Here is a 12,941-nt window from a genome sequence, read left to right on the forward strand (position 1 = left end):
CACCCCCACCCCCACCACCCCCACCACCCCCACCCCCACCCACCCCCACCCCCCCACCCCACCCCCCCACCACCCCCACCCACCCCACCCACCACCCCCACCCACCACCCACACCCACCCACCCCACCCACCCCCACCCCCCCCACCCCCCAAGCACCACCACCCACCCCCACCCCCCAAGCACCACCACCCACCCCCACCCCCACTTCCCCCCTGCTCTGCTCAGGCCCCTCCTCCCCAGGGACAGCCCTGCTTTCCCGTCCCACCGTGGTGGTGGGGGTGGGGGCCTCGGAACTCCTGGTTGCCAGGCAACCGCGTCAACAAGCCCCAGTGAGTCAGGGCTCAGTTGGAGGCTCAGACCCTAGAAAGCAGAAAGTATGGGGTGTAGGGAAGCGGGACATGGAAGGGGGAGGAGGGCCAGGCCCTCCACCGCTGTAGCTAAGAATGGGGTGGGGAAGCGAGCTGGCCACCAGCAGATGCACTTTGTGGCTCTGCCTCCCATCCACAGTGGGCCAGGATGTGGCCCAGGGTCTGGGGCCTGAGGTGCTGTGGGCTAGGAAAGAGTCCGCAGGCTGAGCCAGGACCCTAGGGGCATTTCTCTCTCCCCACTTGTGGGCCCTAACTGGTCTATCACCACCCTGGGCTCTGCTCTCCCCTCCTCCTTCTAGACCCAGCAGGGGACAGGCTAGTAGCACAGGGCCCTCCCACCATCACCACCCCACCCCACCTTGGGCAGCAAGCCAGCTGTCCATTCTGCTTTCAGAGTCCCTGGCACACATGTGGGACCTCCCACAGACACACAGACTGACCCCCACACACACACACATCTCTGCCCACCCTCTCCGTCTCCAGCCCCTAACACTAAGACAGATGTGCCTAGGCCGGGGCTGGCAGACTAGAGCAGCCCTGGGGTTCCAGTGGGGTGGGGGTTTGCTGAGGGACTGGTAACTACAGACATGGGGGACTGGGGCACATCAAGGGTCCCAGAATTGTGGGGAAGGGTCTACAAAGTGTCACCCAGATCAGTCTAACATGGTCTCCATCCCTGCGTAGGGCCAGAGGTCAACTCAGGGGTCTCAGGATTTTCTCAGCGGATAAAGAAACAGCCCGTGGGCAGGAAGGGAATTTCCTGAAACTAAGTGAATCAGAAATTTCTGGCTGACTGCAAGGATAAATAGGACGTGCGCTAGGCTCGCCCAAAGGTGCAGAGGCTGGGGGCGCCTGGGTGGTGCGGTCGGTTAACCGACTCTTGGTTTCTGCTGAAGTCGAGATTGATGGGCGAGGGGCTCCCCGCTCAGCGTGGGAATCTGCTTAAGACTCTCTCTCCCTTTGCTCTTCGTCCCCCCCTCCCCCGCCCTCAAATACGTAGATATAAATCTTAAAGAAAAAAAAAAGGCGCAGAGGCTGGAGGAGCAGGACCGAAAGCCCTGGAATCTAGAGCGGCCAGGCCAGAGGGGCTGGTAGGTGACCAATGGGACTCACTCTTCCCTCGGCAGGGCCCAGGATGCCGTCGCCAGCGGGGAAGGAGGCTGCGCGCAGGGGCCCGCGGGAGCGAACAGGAAAGGGGTCCCGTGAGGAGCGAGCCAAGGGGCCGCCCGCCGCGGAGCCCCCCGCGCGGGGTTGGGCCCTATCGCTGGAGGGACTGGCGGCCATGCGCCCCCCGCAGCGTCGCCGCCACCTGCTCTTCGGGGACCTGCTTGAGGACGTGGGCACGGCCGCCTCCATCTTCCCCCGCGAGTCGGTGGAGCTCGGGTACCGCATGCCCGACCCGCGCGCGTGGACGCAGTCGCTGGAGCCGCCCGCGGTGCGCCAGGACCTGCTCCTCGGCGTCCTCAAGGCAGCCGAGGCCCGAGGACGCATCCGTGCCCTGCGGCTGCGCTACATCCGCATGCGGGTGAGGCCGGGGGCCGGAAGGAAGGGGCGCGCAGGCGGCAAGGTTGCGGGGCAGGCGGAGTGGGGAGACCGGCCCCGGTCCGCTGAGGAAAGGAGTGTGTGGGGATGGGTCAAACGGCGGGCGGGACCGGCCCGGGCGCCCCGCAGGAGGGGGCGGGCGGAGCCAGACACAACAACCCGTAGACTCAGAAACACCCCCGACCCGCACCCCGCGACCCGCAGGCGGAGGAGATCTCGCTCCTCATCCTGCAGCAGAAGTCCGCGCGCGCCGCCATCCGGCTGGAGCTGTTCCTGCCGCCGCAGCTGAAGCCAACGCGAATCCCGGACCCCTTGGACCGTCAAGAGGTGCCCACAGGCCCGGGAAGGGGGAGGGGGGCGCCCGCCTCCCCGCACACCTGGCCCCAGCCCCTCTCACCCACAGAGGAGGCGCGTGGAGACCATCCTAGAGGAGAAAGTTGATGGCAGCATCTTCCCACGTTGACTGGGACCCACAGTGGGGGAAGGCGCCCCACCCTCCCACATAAAGTTCTCATTGTCCAAGAGCCCCCTGGTCGTGACGCTGCCTCTGTCCAGGTTCCCTCCCCGGGAGGGAAGGGGAGAGTATGTGTGCTGCCTCCCCCGCATCCGGTGTCACAGACATCTGGATACTAGAGCAGGGCCTTTCCAACAAAGCCAGCAGTCAGGAGTCAGAGTAACAGAGGACGCAGGTAATCCCTCAAATCCCGCACTGCCCCCCTCAGGCAGCCTGGTGCCCTGCAAGTCTCTGAGAGCCCCCGGTCTGAGGGCGCAGGAGGGAGAATTGCGCGGGGCAACTGTCACAACCCCAGAGTGAAGGGCAAACTCAGGGAGAACGTGGGACCCAAGTGGAACCCCAGATTGTAGGTCATTCCATCAGGGATCAGAGAGGAGGGTGCCATTCTGGGCAGGACGAGTGACTGCACAAGCCAAGGGTGGCCTTTGGAGCCGGCTGTCCCCAGGAGGTCCTCCAGGGGACTGAGCCTGGGGGAGACTGGGGAAAGGGAGACTGCCGGAGGAAGGCCCCTACTTCTCCAGACAGAAAGTCACCTTTTCATTCTGAATGAGTTCCCCGGCTCTGCTCCATCCCTTACACACAGACACACATATACAGGAAGGAGACCACCCATCCCACTCTTTTTTTTTTTTTTTTAAAGATTTATTTATTTATTTATTTATTTGACAGAGATAGAGACAGCCAGCCAGAGAGGGAACACAAGCAGGGGGAGTGGGAGAGGAAGAAGCAGGCTCATAGTGGAGGAGCCTGACGTGGGGCTCGATCCCGGAACGCCGGGACCACGCCCTGAGCCGAAGGCAGACGCTTTAACCGCTGTGCCACCCAGGCGCCCCAACACCCATCCCACTCTGAACAAACCCACCTCCTGCAAAGGCCCTAGATCTGAAGAGTCTCCCAACTTTCTGGACAGACCTTCCCTTAGAGAACTTAACTCTGCTCCCTGACACGCGCTCTTTGCAGAGCCTAGAACTTGGCCGCGTCTCCCTTTTCTTCCCTCCTAGTCCCTAGCTGGCTGCAGAGGTGGGGGCCAAAAGGATTCAGACAAGCCCCCACCCATGCCAGGGAGGCCCGCTGAGTGGCCCTCGGTAAGCCCTTCTCCCCCTGCACCTGACCCTTCACCCTTTCTGTGCTGTTGCTGCACTTGGCCTTGGTCCCAGCCCACAAGTGCTTATGGAGCTGGGGTCTGCAGCAGCTCTGGGAGGAAGGCAAGAGCTATGCATGGCAGTCGTGGTGGGGGGTGGGCGGTTGAGCGGAGCTGGGGAAAGAGGAACGGGGGGGGGGGGGGAGGTAGCTTGGGTTGAGGACAAATCGACAGGGAAAGGGAGGTATTCTCTCTGTCCACGTACACCCTGTCATGAACAGGATGACAGCCGGCCCTGACTCCCCAGGACCCCAGCACTCTGTCTCTCGGGGATGTACTGGCCACCTAGGACCATTTCACCTGTTTGGTAAATGCATATCTCACTCGGTCTCTTCTCTGAGTCTCCATTTCTTTATATTTAAAATAGAGATCTTGAGGGTCTCACGCGGGCTGTGAGTGAGCACAGTGAAGGCTCCGTAAGGGTGTGGTCACTCTTCGTTGGGCGACCGCACAAAGCCCCGTGGAGAAGACCTGCAAGAGAGTGGCCTCACGGACAGCTGTGCACCAGGCACTGAGCTGACACCTGGGGGGCCCTTTGATCCCCACACCAGGGAGGGGGGCCCGAGGTCTGCAGGAGGCCAGGGAAAGTGGCTGAGGACATTTCTGTGGGGCCCAGAGGAGTCCTCCGCTGTGGAAGAGTGAGGCATGCAGGCCAGGGCCCAGTGTACTGGGGACTGTGAGGAGTCAGGTGCATTCCTGGAGCTGCAATCACGCTCATGCTCTGGACAGAGGGTCCTGGATTTAAATCCCATATCCACCATACCTGCTGCACGGCTTTGAACAAGTCCCTGCCCAGCCTGTCTGGACTCCTCCCATGGAATATGTGTATGCTCTGTGTAGAGACAGACTCACAGAGAAGGTGCAGGACACCCAAAACAGCTGGGGCAAGGGGAAGGGAGTGCACACCCAAGTGGCCAGAGGACACGGGTGAGTGGCCAGAGAAGGCACAGTGTATGGAGGGCTGGGAGGACAGAGGGAGTAGGGAATGGCATGAGTGGGGAGAGAAGCATGCTGACCTCTCCCCATGCTCAGCTGCGTGGCACATTTCTCAGGATGGAGACACACACCAAGCACCGTGGGATCAGCCTGGCTGTGTGGCGTTGCACAGGTGCTGGCCTGACTGTGGGACCGACCTCTCAGGACAATGACGTAGGCTAAATAAGCAGCAGCCACCTCCTCCTGTCTGGACAGGCTTCTGGGCTCTGCCCTGTCCTGGCCAGCCTGTCAGCTTGGCAGCCAGTAGCTCTGTGGTCATGCCAGCCAAGGCCCCTGAGCACAAAACACCAGGAGGCACCCCAGCCTCCAGGGCCCCTCTCACCTCTCTGACCTTGTCCCACACTCTCCTCCAGCTTGGCCTCCACTCTCCCAAGGCCCCCGTCCTGCCGTTCTGCCAACACTGTCCTTCGCCGAGTGACACCTCCCTCCTCTGCTCCGCGGCCCTCCTTAGCCCTCCTGACCTCTAACCCAGTCTGCCAGTCTGTTTCTTGGCTGCCCCAGGGCTGGTCGGTCTCGCTTGCTGCTGGGGCCCACTGTCTGGCTCACAGGGAACACCCAGATAATTGCTGAATGAATGAGGAGCACATGTAAAATCACCACTTCCCTTTCCATCTTGAAGAGTTCTGAGAAACGTGTGCATATCGACTTGTGCAACTGGAAGGCATTTTTTTTTTTTTAAGATTTTATTTATTTGACAGAGGTTCAGAGAGAGAGGGAACACAAGCAGGTGGAGTGGGAGAGGGAGAAGCAGGCTTCCCGCCGAGCAGGGAGCCGGATGCTTGCTGGTCCCAGGACCCTGGGATCATGACCTGAGCCCAAGGCAGACACTTAACGACTGAGCCACCCAGGCGCCCCTGGAAGGCATTTTGTGAGCCGGCCTCAGGCATCAGGAACCCACGGGGCTGAGTGCCTGCACGGGGGACAGGAGATGCACATGGTCCAAGGCCAGGGGGCACAGACACTCTGCAGAGCATTTCCAGAGCAGTGTCAGGGCCACGCTGACACTGGCCCAAAGCACGCTGGCATGAGAAATCTAACTGACCGCTGTAACGGATCATAAAATATCAGGAGAGTCAGCCAAAGAAAAGGCACAGGGCATCCGTGGCAAAAGGGAGGGTGTGGCTTTAAACTTTAGGACATCTTGGGGCAACTGGACGCTTTGGAAGAGCCTCACCCAGGCCCCACAGACAGGAACGTTTGGTGCCTCCAGATGTAAGAACCCATACCCCAGCATCCACCAGCACCGCGGCATCGGACCCACTTTCCTTGGGAAGCGCCCTAGAGCACGGTGTCACCACACTCGTAACCCCACTTTACGGGCGAGAGCAGAGAGGCTAGGGATGGGCCTGGAGGGCAAGGAGCGTCTAGGATCCCCTTGAGGGCTCTTGTGGCCAAACACTGGACCAAAGTCTCATGAACACACACAAGAATGGCAAAGCTTGACTGGCCCCCCTGAACAGAGTGGGGGACACGGCCACACCCCCATCTATTACAGTGCCAGCGCAGGCCGCCCTGGGTCCAGAGGCTTCATTATTAGCACCTCATCTCAACGCGCTACCCTAGGCGATGGTGGGGACCTGAGCGCCCCACCGGATCTGCCGGGTTGTGGGGAGGGGGCGGATGGGGCACAAGGCCAGGCGAGCGCGGGGCGGGGCGCGCCTGGCAGGGCGGGCCGGGCGCCTCCCGGCGCGAGGAAGTCCCGGCCCCGCGCTTTGGGGAAGTGCAGCCGAGGCGCCTGCGCACTGCGCCCTGCGCCCCCTCCCCGACGATCCGGCCGGACCTCGGGGCGCGCGGGCCAGCAGCGGCGGCGCGAGCGGCTCGGGAGCGCGGCCGGTGAGTGCGCGCGCGCGCGGCGCTGAGGACGGCGGCCCTGCCCCTCCCGGCCCGGGGCCCGGGGGCCGTACGGGGCGGGAGCCTCGGGAGCTGGCGCCCAGATCCGCACCCCAAGGACTCCAGCCGCGGGGTCCACGTGGACCCTGGGCCGCGGCGGGACTGGAGCCAGTCCCCCGCGCGTGGGGGAGGGGGCGCTGCAACCCGGTTCCCCTTTTTCTGCAGCTCAAAGCCTGGGGAAGTGATTGCTCAAAGGGGGGGCCCGGAAGAACCCAGGTTTCCGCGTCTCCCGCCCCCCCCCCCAGCCTGGTGGGGAGGGGCCGAGGCGGGACACCCTGTCCGCCCCCGCCCCTACCCCCTTGGATCTGGCAGCCACTCACCCTGCAAGGCGCAGGGGAGGCGCTGCGCCCCCGGCCCCAGCTGATCGGGGGCTCCCGGCGCCGGCCTCCCTCCAGAACGCCGCAGGAGTACCTCCTGCCGTCTGACTCGAGTCCCTGCTGCTGCAGTGCACGCCCCTTCGGCAGCCAGGGTGGGGCCCAGAGGGAACCTGGCCCCTCCCGCCCCCACCTCGCCTTTGGGTCGATGGTGAGTGGGGCGCCATGGCGAGTTCCTTGAGATAGGGGTGGGGGCGTCAGAGGCTGGAGGAAGGGGCCCCTAAAGGAGACAAGCTCTACCAGGCCAGACCTTGCCAGCGGAGAGAGGAAGAGAGAACTGGGTTGCCCCCACCACTGCAGAGGTGGGGTGGGGGCAAGGGTCACCAGGGTTAGAAAGACCTGGCCTGCCTTGGAGGAGTCAGGCTGGGGCTCCCCCACCAATTGAATGGGGAGCAGCAGACAGGAAAGGTACTGAGTACCATCAGAAGCAGAGAAAGGAGCCCCTCTGTCAGCCCTCCGCCCAAAGGTTATGGCATTTTTTTCTGGGATTGTCACATTTTCTTATTCTTTTTTTGGACTGGGCGGGCTCAGGGACGTTCTTTTTCCTTCTGTGGAGCAGAGTAGCAGCCACTCCCAAGGGAACCTCTGTCCCCAGAGGCCAGGCTTTTGCTGCCTGTCCAGCCTCTCCCATCCCAGACTTGGGGACCAAAGCCTAAGGGGCTGGGAAAAGGGAACGAGTCCCCTCCCAAATGCCAGGATGAGGGGCAGGAACCCCAATTCAGACCCTGTATCACCTCAGGAGAGAGTGGGTGAACAGGTGACCCCAGCCAGCCTAAGGAGGGTGAGGGAGCCAGGTCCAGGCCTGCAACTGGGACGGAAGACACTGACCCCAAATGTAGCCTCTAGCCCCAGGGCCCCCCTGGATCTGCACCCCCAGACAGAGCCCCTCCTCTAATTCAGAGCTGAGTCTTTGGGTGCTAGGGAGGGGACAGGGCCCTGCCCCCACTCACAGTGGGTGGGGGTGCAGAGGAGGAAGAGCAGTTTTCTGCCTGGCTACCAGACCTCAGAGGTTGCCACACCCCTTCCTTTCCCTAGAAGCTTGACCCCTGAGGGAAAGGCAAACTGTGGGGCTGCTGCTTCCCCATCTGCTTGCCCCGAGCCTGTGAGAGCCTGTGAGACCCGGTTGGGGGTCCCCTCCCCCATGATCTCAGGGCAAGCCAGGTAGCTGGTAAGGGGCCTCAGCCCCAGGGTACCCTACGCTTTGCCCCTAGATTTGGGTCAGGGCAGGGCCTCTGTGTGCCCGAGCCCGGGAGGCAGGGGTGCTCCAAGTGTACCCTGACACACACAGTCCCGTCATCCCTGCTCCAGGAGCTGTCCAGCCCAGGAGCACCCACCCTTCCCTCCTACCCTGGGAGACCCCAAGAGCCCAACACGGACCAAACGGGGATTGAAAGTCCACAAGCTGAGGGATGGGGGCAGCAGGGAGGATGATAATTACATGAGAAAATAAAGTGAAAGTAAGTCATGAGCCTCTGGACCGCCAACACCGGGGGGGGGGGGGGGGGGGGCAGGGGGCAGGACTGGGTGGCTCAGGAACGTCCTTGTCAGCAGTGCAGGGGAACCCCAGGCCCTGTGGGTCCTCACCTAGGCCAAGGTGGGCACAGACGGGGCTGTGATGGGGGCTGTGATGGGAAAGCGTTCAAAACTGCCCCCAGGGCATGGATTGCCCACCCTGGCGGGGACAATGGAATCTGTGGTTGGCCTCGCCCAGGGTGGGGGTGGGGGGGTCAGGCTCTTCACCCTGGCTTTGGGCTCCAGGGCCCAGTGCCCCCTGCACGCCTCCACCATGAAACGTGGATACAGACACTGAAAAGAATGCTGGCCCTCACCCCCTCCAGGGATCCCGCATCTCTAACCTGGAGAGCAAGACACCCCAACCCATTGCTACCCCCCACTCCCTTCCCCTACTGGCACCCAGGCCACACTGGTTTCCACAGCCTGGTGGGGGTGGAGGGAAGGGAGGCTGAGAAACCCTGGATGTGGTATGGTACCAGCGGGGGTTGGGGCCCTAGGGGCAGCATCTAGGACCTAGGAGCCATGGGTCCCCAGGAAGCTCATGGCCCTCCTCCCCCATGCCCTGCTCCATTCCCCACACCCTCAGAAGGTCCTGCCTCACTCTTCATGCTGCAGGCCTAGTCAGCTGCAAACAGAGCAGATCTGGACTCCTGGTGGGGAGCAACCCTCCCCACCTCCCCCACCCCCTACAGAAAACCCAGAGTGGAGGGAGCTGGGGAGGGGGTCTAAATGTCTGACCACCACCCTTATGCATTAACCTGATAGCCCCAGACTCTTGGGGCCCCCAGTCCCCTTGGGAGGGGCCAGGAGCCGGAAACCAAGAAAGAGGAACCCAGACTTCCGGCTTCCCAGGGACCGAGCAAATGGGGGTGTCCCGGAACCTCCTGTGGAGATCTTGTCTGGGGCCCCCTCCTCACTGACCTGTCCCTGCTCACAGGCCTGGTGTAGGCTGGGGCGGAGGTAGGAGCCTGAACAGAGTGGCCTGAAGGGGGGGCAGGGGGCAGGCCCCTCAGGGCTCTTGGGAGGAGGGAGACACTCTCAGGACTCCTTCCAGGAGACAAGTGGCGGCTGTAGCCCCAGGTTCTCAGTGAGAACCTCCACCTCTCTTCTCAGACTCCCAGGCTGTGGTGAGGGTCCCGGAGCCAGCACCACGGAGCCCGGGCAACCTCCTCCACCCACCCATGCCCACCCCGCATGAGACTGAGAAGCAGGTGCACCACCTCCACCCCTGCCTCTGCCCCCCTTGTGGGAACCGGGGGCGGGGGGGGGACGAAGAGCTGGGAGGCTCTTGACCGCCTGGGAGGCCAGCGGGGTGGGGGGGTGACCACCAAGGGGAGTCAGGGAGGAGGCGTGCGGGCCCCAGGTTCTGGCCTGGAGCTGAGGAAGCCCCCATGTCGCCAGCACGTAGGGCCAGAGGAGGCAGACCAGCCCCCCTCGATGTCCAGTCATGACGCGGCCCCCCCGGCTGCCCCCAGCCGCAGCCCCTGCTGCCTGTGCTGGTGCTGCTGTTGTGGCTGTTCCTGGTATGTGGGGCCTGGGGGGAGGGGGCCTGGGGGGGAGGGGGGCAGGGCCGGGGGGGAGGGGCGGGCTGTGCAGACGTGGGGCCCCAGGTCCTGCCCCCAGACCCTCAGATGGCTTCCGAGGAGTTACCTGAAGGCAGGAGGCCTCTCATCCAGGGGCTGCTGGGCCCTGCTGACCCATGGCCAGTGCCCAGACCCCTCTGCATGTGTGGGTTTCATGCCTGGTGTGTCCAAGGGTGCGTCCGTGTGCAGGCACCTGGCCAGCCCACCGTGCGTGCACTCATCTGTCCGTGTACTCGGCACATGCTGACGCCACTGTGGCCCCGCCTGAGCTGGCCCTGGGTCCTATAGAGGGATGAGACAGAGCACACCCTACACACTGTTAGACAGAGGGACCCTGAGCGGGGACCTGGCCCGGGGACAACAGGGATGAGCTTCCAGAGTAGTCTGCCAGAGGGCGGGTGTGGGACCCCCAGGTGGCAACGGGGTCCTGTAGGCCTGGGGGAAGCTGTTGGGAGTTTTCAGGTCTGACAGAGGTCTGGCCCTATTCAGGCTTCCAGCCCGTGGCTGCTGAGTAGACGGCCTCAAAGGGGTTTCCGCGGACCCGTGAGCAGTTTCAGCCCTGAGACGGGAGAGGGGGGCCATGAAGAATTAGGACACAGTAAGACTTTGGCTGTGCAGGCCGACGGAGAGTTTGGTAGGGTAGGGTAGGAGAGGAACAGAGTTCTGTCTGGCTGCTTGGGTTTGAGATGTCTGTTACACGTTTCGGTGGCCCTGGAGGGGGATCTGGCTGGAGGCATGGCTATGGAAGCCAGCACTGACACCGCGTGAAGAGCCAAGGGGGGGGAGAACGGTCCCTGGGGGAGAATCAGCAGGCACACACACAGGCTGGGGCTTTCCTACTGCATCACTGAGGCTCTGGGAGACGGGTGGCGGCCGAGGTCAGGCCAGGGAGGTCAGGTCAAGGAGGCACACAAGGCATCGGTGCAGTCCCAGAGGTCTCCTGAACACCCCTGAAACAGCCTCGGTCCCAGGGAGAAACGGGAGGGCTGGTGGGCCGCAGGTGCAGACGCTCCTTCCCTGGAGGGCGTGGAAGGAGCAGACCCCAGAGCATCCCGCCCGCAGCGGTTTACGTGTAAGCTGAGAGCCCCACGCCCCGCGCGTGTGTGTGCGTCACACGTGCGCACCAAGGCCAGGGCTCCCCGGAGGCCGCTGCCACCTTTCTCTCTGTGGGTAGGAATGAAGAGCGGCGGCGAGCGTGGCGGGCCTCCCGGGAGGACAAGCGGCAGCCTCTCCCCAGCTGCGAGGCATGGTAAGTGTGGCCGGCCGGGCGCGCGCGGTTCTGGGTGGCGGGGGTGCGGGCCTGACCCGGCCTGGCGGGGTGCCCACAGCGCCACGCCGAGCCCTGAGGACGTGCGGAGCTGGGCGCAGTCGTTCGACAAGCTGATGCACAGCCCGGCGGGACGAAGCGTGTTCCGGGAGTTCCTGCGCACGGAGTACAGCGAGGAGAACATGCTCTTCTGGCTGGCCTGCGAGGAGCTCAAGGCCGAGGCCGACCAGCACGTGGTGGACGAGAAGGCCAGGCTCATCTACGAGGACTACGTGTCCATCCTGTCCCCCAAGGAGGTGCACCGCCGTGGGGACCCGGGGCGGGGTTGGGGGCTGGGGCCACGCCCTGGGCCCTGACCCCGGCGTCCTGTCCCGCAGGTGAGCCTGGACTCCCGGGTGCGGGAGGGCATCAACAGGAAGATGCAGGAGCCGTCCGCGCACACGTTCGACGACGCGCAGCTGCAGATCTACACGCTCATGCACCGCGACTCCTACCCCCGCTTCCTCGGCTCCCCCACCTACCGCGCCCTGCTGCTCCGGGGCGGCTCCCAGTCCTCCCACGAGGCCTAGGCTGCCCCCACAGCCGCACAGACGCGGCACCCCTCCGGTGGGCAAAGACTCGGTTATCCGCGCAAGCATGTGTCCGCAGGTGTCCGGCACGCCCACGGGGGCCCGGCACCCCTGGGGCAGTCCCAGACTGGAGCCCCCTCTACCCAAGGGACCTAGTACCCTGAGGTCCTGCTAAGGGGCAGGTGTGCGGCCCCTCCCCAACCGGCTCCCCGCTGGCTGGCCAAGCGCTCCTGCTGGGGCTCCTGCCTGGGGAGAGGGACCCTCCCAGGAGCTATCACGGACCCAGCAGCTTCACTTGGGCCTCCTCCCCAGGCAGCGGGGGACCTTGAGAAATGCCTCTGATGGGAAGTAGAACCTCCGTATGGCCTAGTTGTACCATAGCGGAGACCCTCCGATCAAAGCTGTCTGCATCCCCATCAGACCCAGAACCTCAGAACTAGGCTCAAGGCAACAGGAGCCAGTTTCTTTTTTATATTTTCATTAATTTTAAACCTGGAAACATGTCCTTACTGTATTTTATCAAAGAAAGAAAAGGATGTTTTCATATTTCTCTCTCTTCCTTCTTCATTCAAAGTAGGATCTTATTATTGAAGATATTTTTAAAGCAAACATCTCTCCTTTCTTTCCACATCTGGGGGGAGATTCGAGGAGAAGAACCGTCTCAGACCTAGTGCAGGGAGCAGAGGAGACCCTGCCCCAGGGAGGGTGCCAAGGCTAGGGCAGGACGCTGATGGGGTGGCCTCCACGAGGCACGCGCTTGCCCTCTCATTGCCCAAATTTCTGGGAGGCAAAGCGATTCAAAGCTGTAGCAGGTCTAGTGCCCACACCATCCCCTCCATCGTCAGGAGCAGAGGGTCAGGGTGAGGACCCAGACGTGGCCTCCTGCCCATAAGCCCTGGACCTGAGCTACGGTGCCCAGGGAGGTTCGGGAGACTCTGGGTCCTCCGTGTGCCGAAGGCCCCCTCTGCCCACACCCGTGCTCTGTACCCCCAGCACCTGCCCCTCGTCCACAGGCACACCCAGGCAGAGTCAGCCCCCAGTGTTCTGAAGACCCACGGGCTCTTCCCCCACCTCTGCTCCATCGGGGCCAAACCTAAGTGTCACCCGATCCCAAGGAGGGGGGTCATCGTACCCCGTGGCGGGGGGGGGGGGGACCCAGCTCACAGCACAGACCGTGCGTG

At 63.3% G+C, this 12,941-nt stretch overlaps 2 protein-coding genes across 7 annotated transcripts; both read left to right on the top strand.

Annotated features, from left to right (window-relative positions):
* The first annotated feature begins 1,504 nt into the window (after positions 1–1,504).
* On the top strand, positions 1,505–2,374 carry LKAAEAR1 (LKAAEAR motif containing 1). Of its 2 annotated transcripts, XM_026502883.4 has the most exons (3): positions 1,505–1,894; positions 2,116–2,238; positions 2,315–2,374. In XM_026502883.4, exons 1-3 carry the CDS (start codon positions 1,505–1,507, stop codon positions 2,372–2,374), a joined length of 573 nt encoding a protein of 190 aa, XP_026358668.3. The 2 variants fall into 2 exon arrangements, with proteins under 2 accessions (XP_026358668.3, XP_057168697.1); XM_057312714.1 differs by having other exon boundaries at positions 2,116–2,352.
* Positions 2,375–6,167: 3,793 nt separating this feature from the next.
* RGS19 (regulator of G protein signaling 19) lies at positions 6,168–12,306 on the top strand. Of its 5 annotated transcripts, none has more exons than XM_026503963.4 (7): positions 6,436–6,977; positions 8,135–8,283; positions 9,455–9,552; positions 9,743–9,864; positions 11,099–11,173; positions 11,253–11,487; positions 11,569–12,306. In XM_026503963.4, the coding sequence occupies exons 3-7, from the start codon at positions 9,523–9,525 to the stop codon at positions 11,758–11,760; spliced, it is 654 nt and encodes a 217-aa protein (XP_026359748.2). In that variant the 5' UTR covers positions 6,436–6,977; positions 8,135–8,283; positions 9,455–9,522; the 3' UTR covers positions 11,761–12,306. The 5 variants fall into 5 exon arrangements, with proteins under 5 accessions (XP_057168388.1, XP_044241882.2, XP_026359748.2 ...); XM_044385946.3 differs by having other exon boundaries at positions 6,437–6,977; positions 9,750–9,864; XM_044385947.3 differs by lacking the exons at positions 6,436–6,977; positions 8,135–8,283 and adding an exon at positions 6,269–6,395.
* Positions 12,307–12,941: the final 635 nt, after the last annotated feature.

Source organism: Ursus arctos, unplaced genomic scaffold, assembly GCF_023065955.2.
Source record: "Ursus arctos isolate Adak ecotype North America unplaced genomic scaffold, UrsArc2.0 scaffold_16, whole genome shotgun sequence".
Lineage (NCBI taxonomy): Eukaryota > Metazoa > Chordata > Mammalia > Carnivora > Ursidae > Ursus > Ursus arctos.

What these genes read in the sequence shown, in the direction of transcription:
- LKAAEAR1 (XM_057312714.1), top strand. Translation starts at nt 1,505, where the DNA reads ATGCCGTCGCCAGCGGGGAAGGAGGCTGCGCGCAGGGGCCCGCGGGAG. An exon ending in TGCGCTACATCCGCATGCGG is followed by an intron (nt 1,895 to 2,115) that starts GTGAGGCCGGGG and finishes CGCGACCCGCAG; the next exon opens with GCGGAGGAGATCTCGCTCCT.
- RGS19 (XM_057312405.1), top strand. Translation starts at nt 6,183, where the DNA reads ATGGGGCACAAGGCCAGGCGAGCGCGGGGCGGGGCGCGCCTGGCAGGG. An exon ending in TGCTGTTGTGGCTGTTCCTG is followed by an intron (nt 9,865 to 11,098) that starts GTATGTGGGGCC and finishes CTCTGTGGGTAG; the next exon opens with GAATGAAGAGCGGCGGCGAG. An exon ending in CCATCCTGTCCCCCAAGGAG is followed by an intron (nt 11,488 to 11,568) that starts GTGCACCGCCGT and finishes CCTGTCCCGCAG; the next exon opens with GTGAGCCTGGACTCCCGGGT.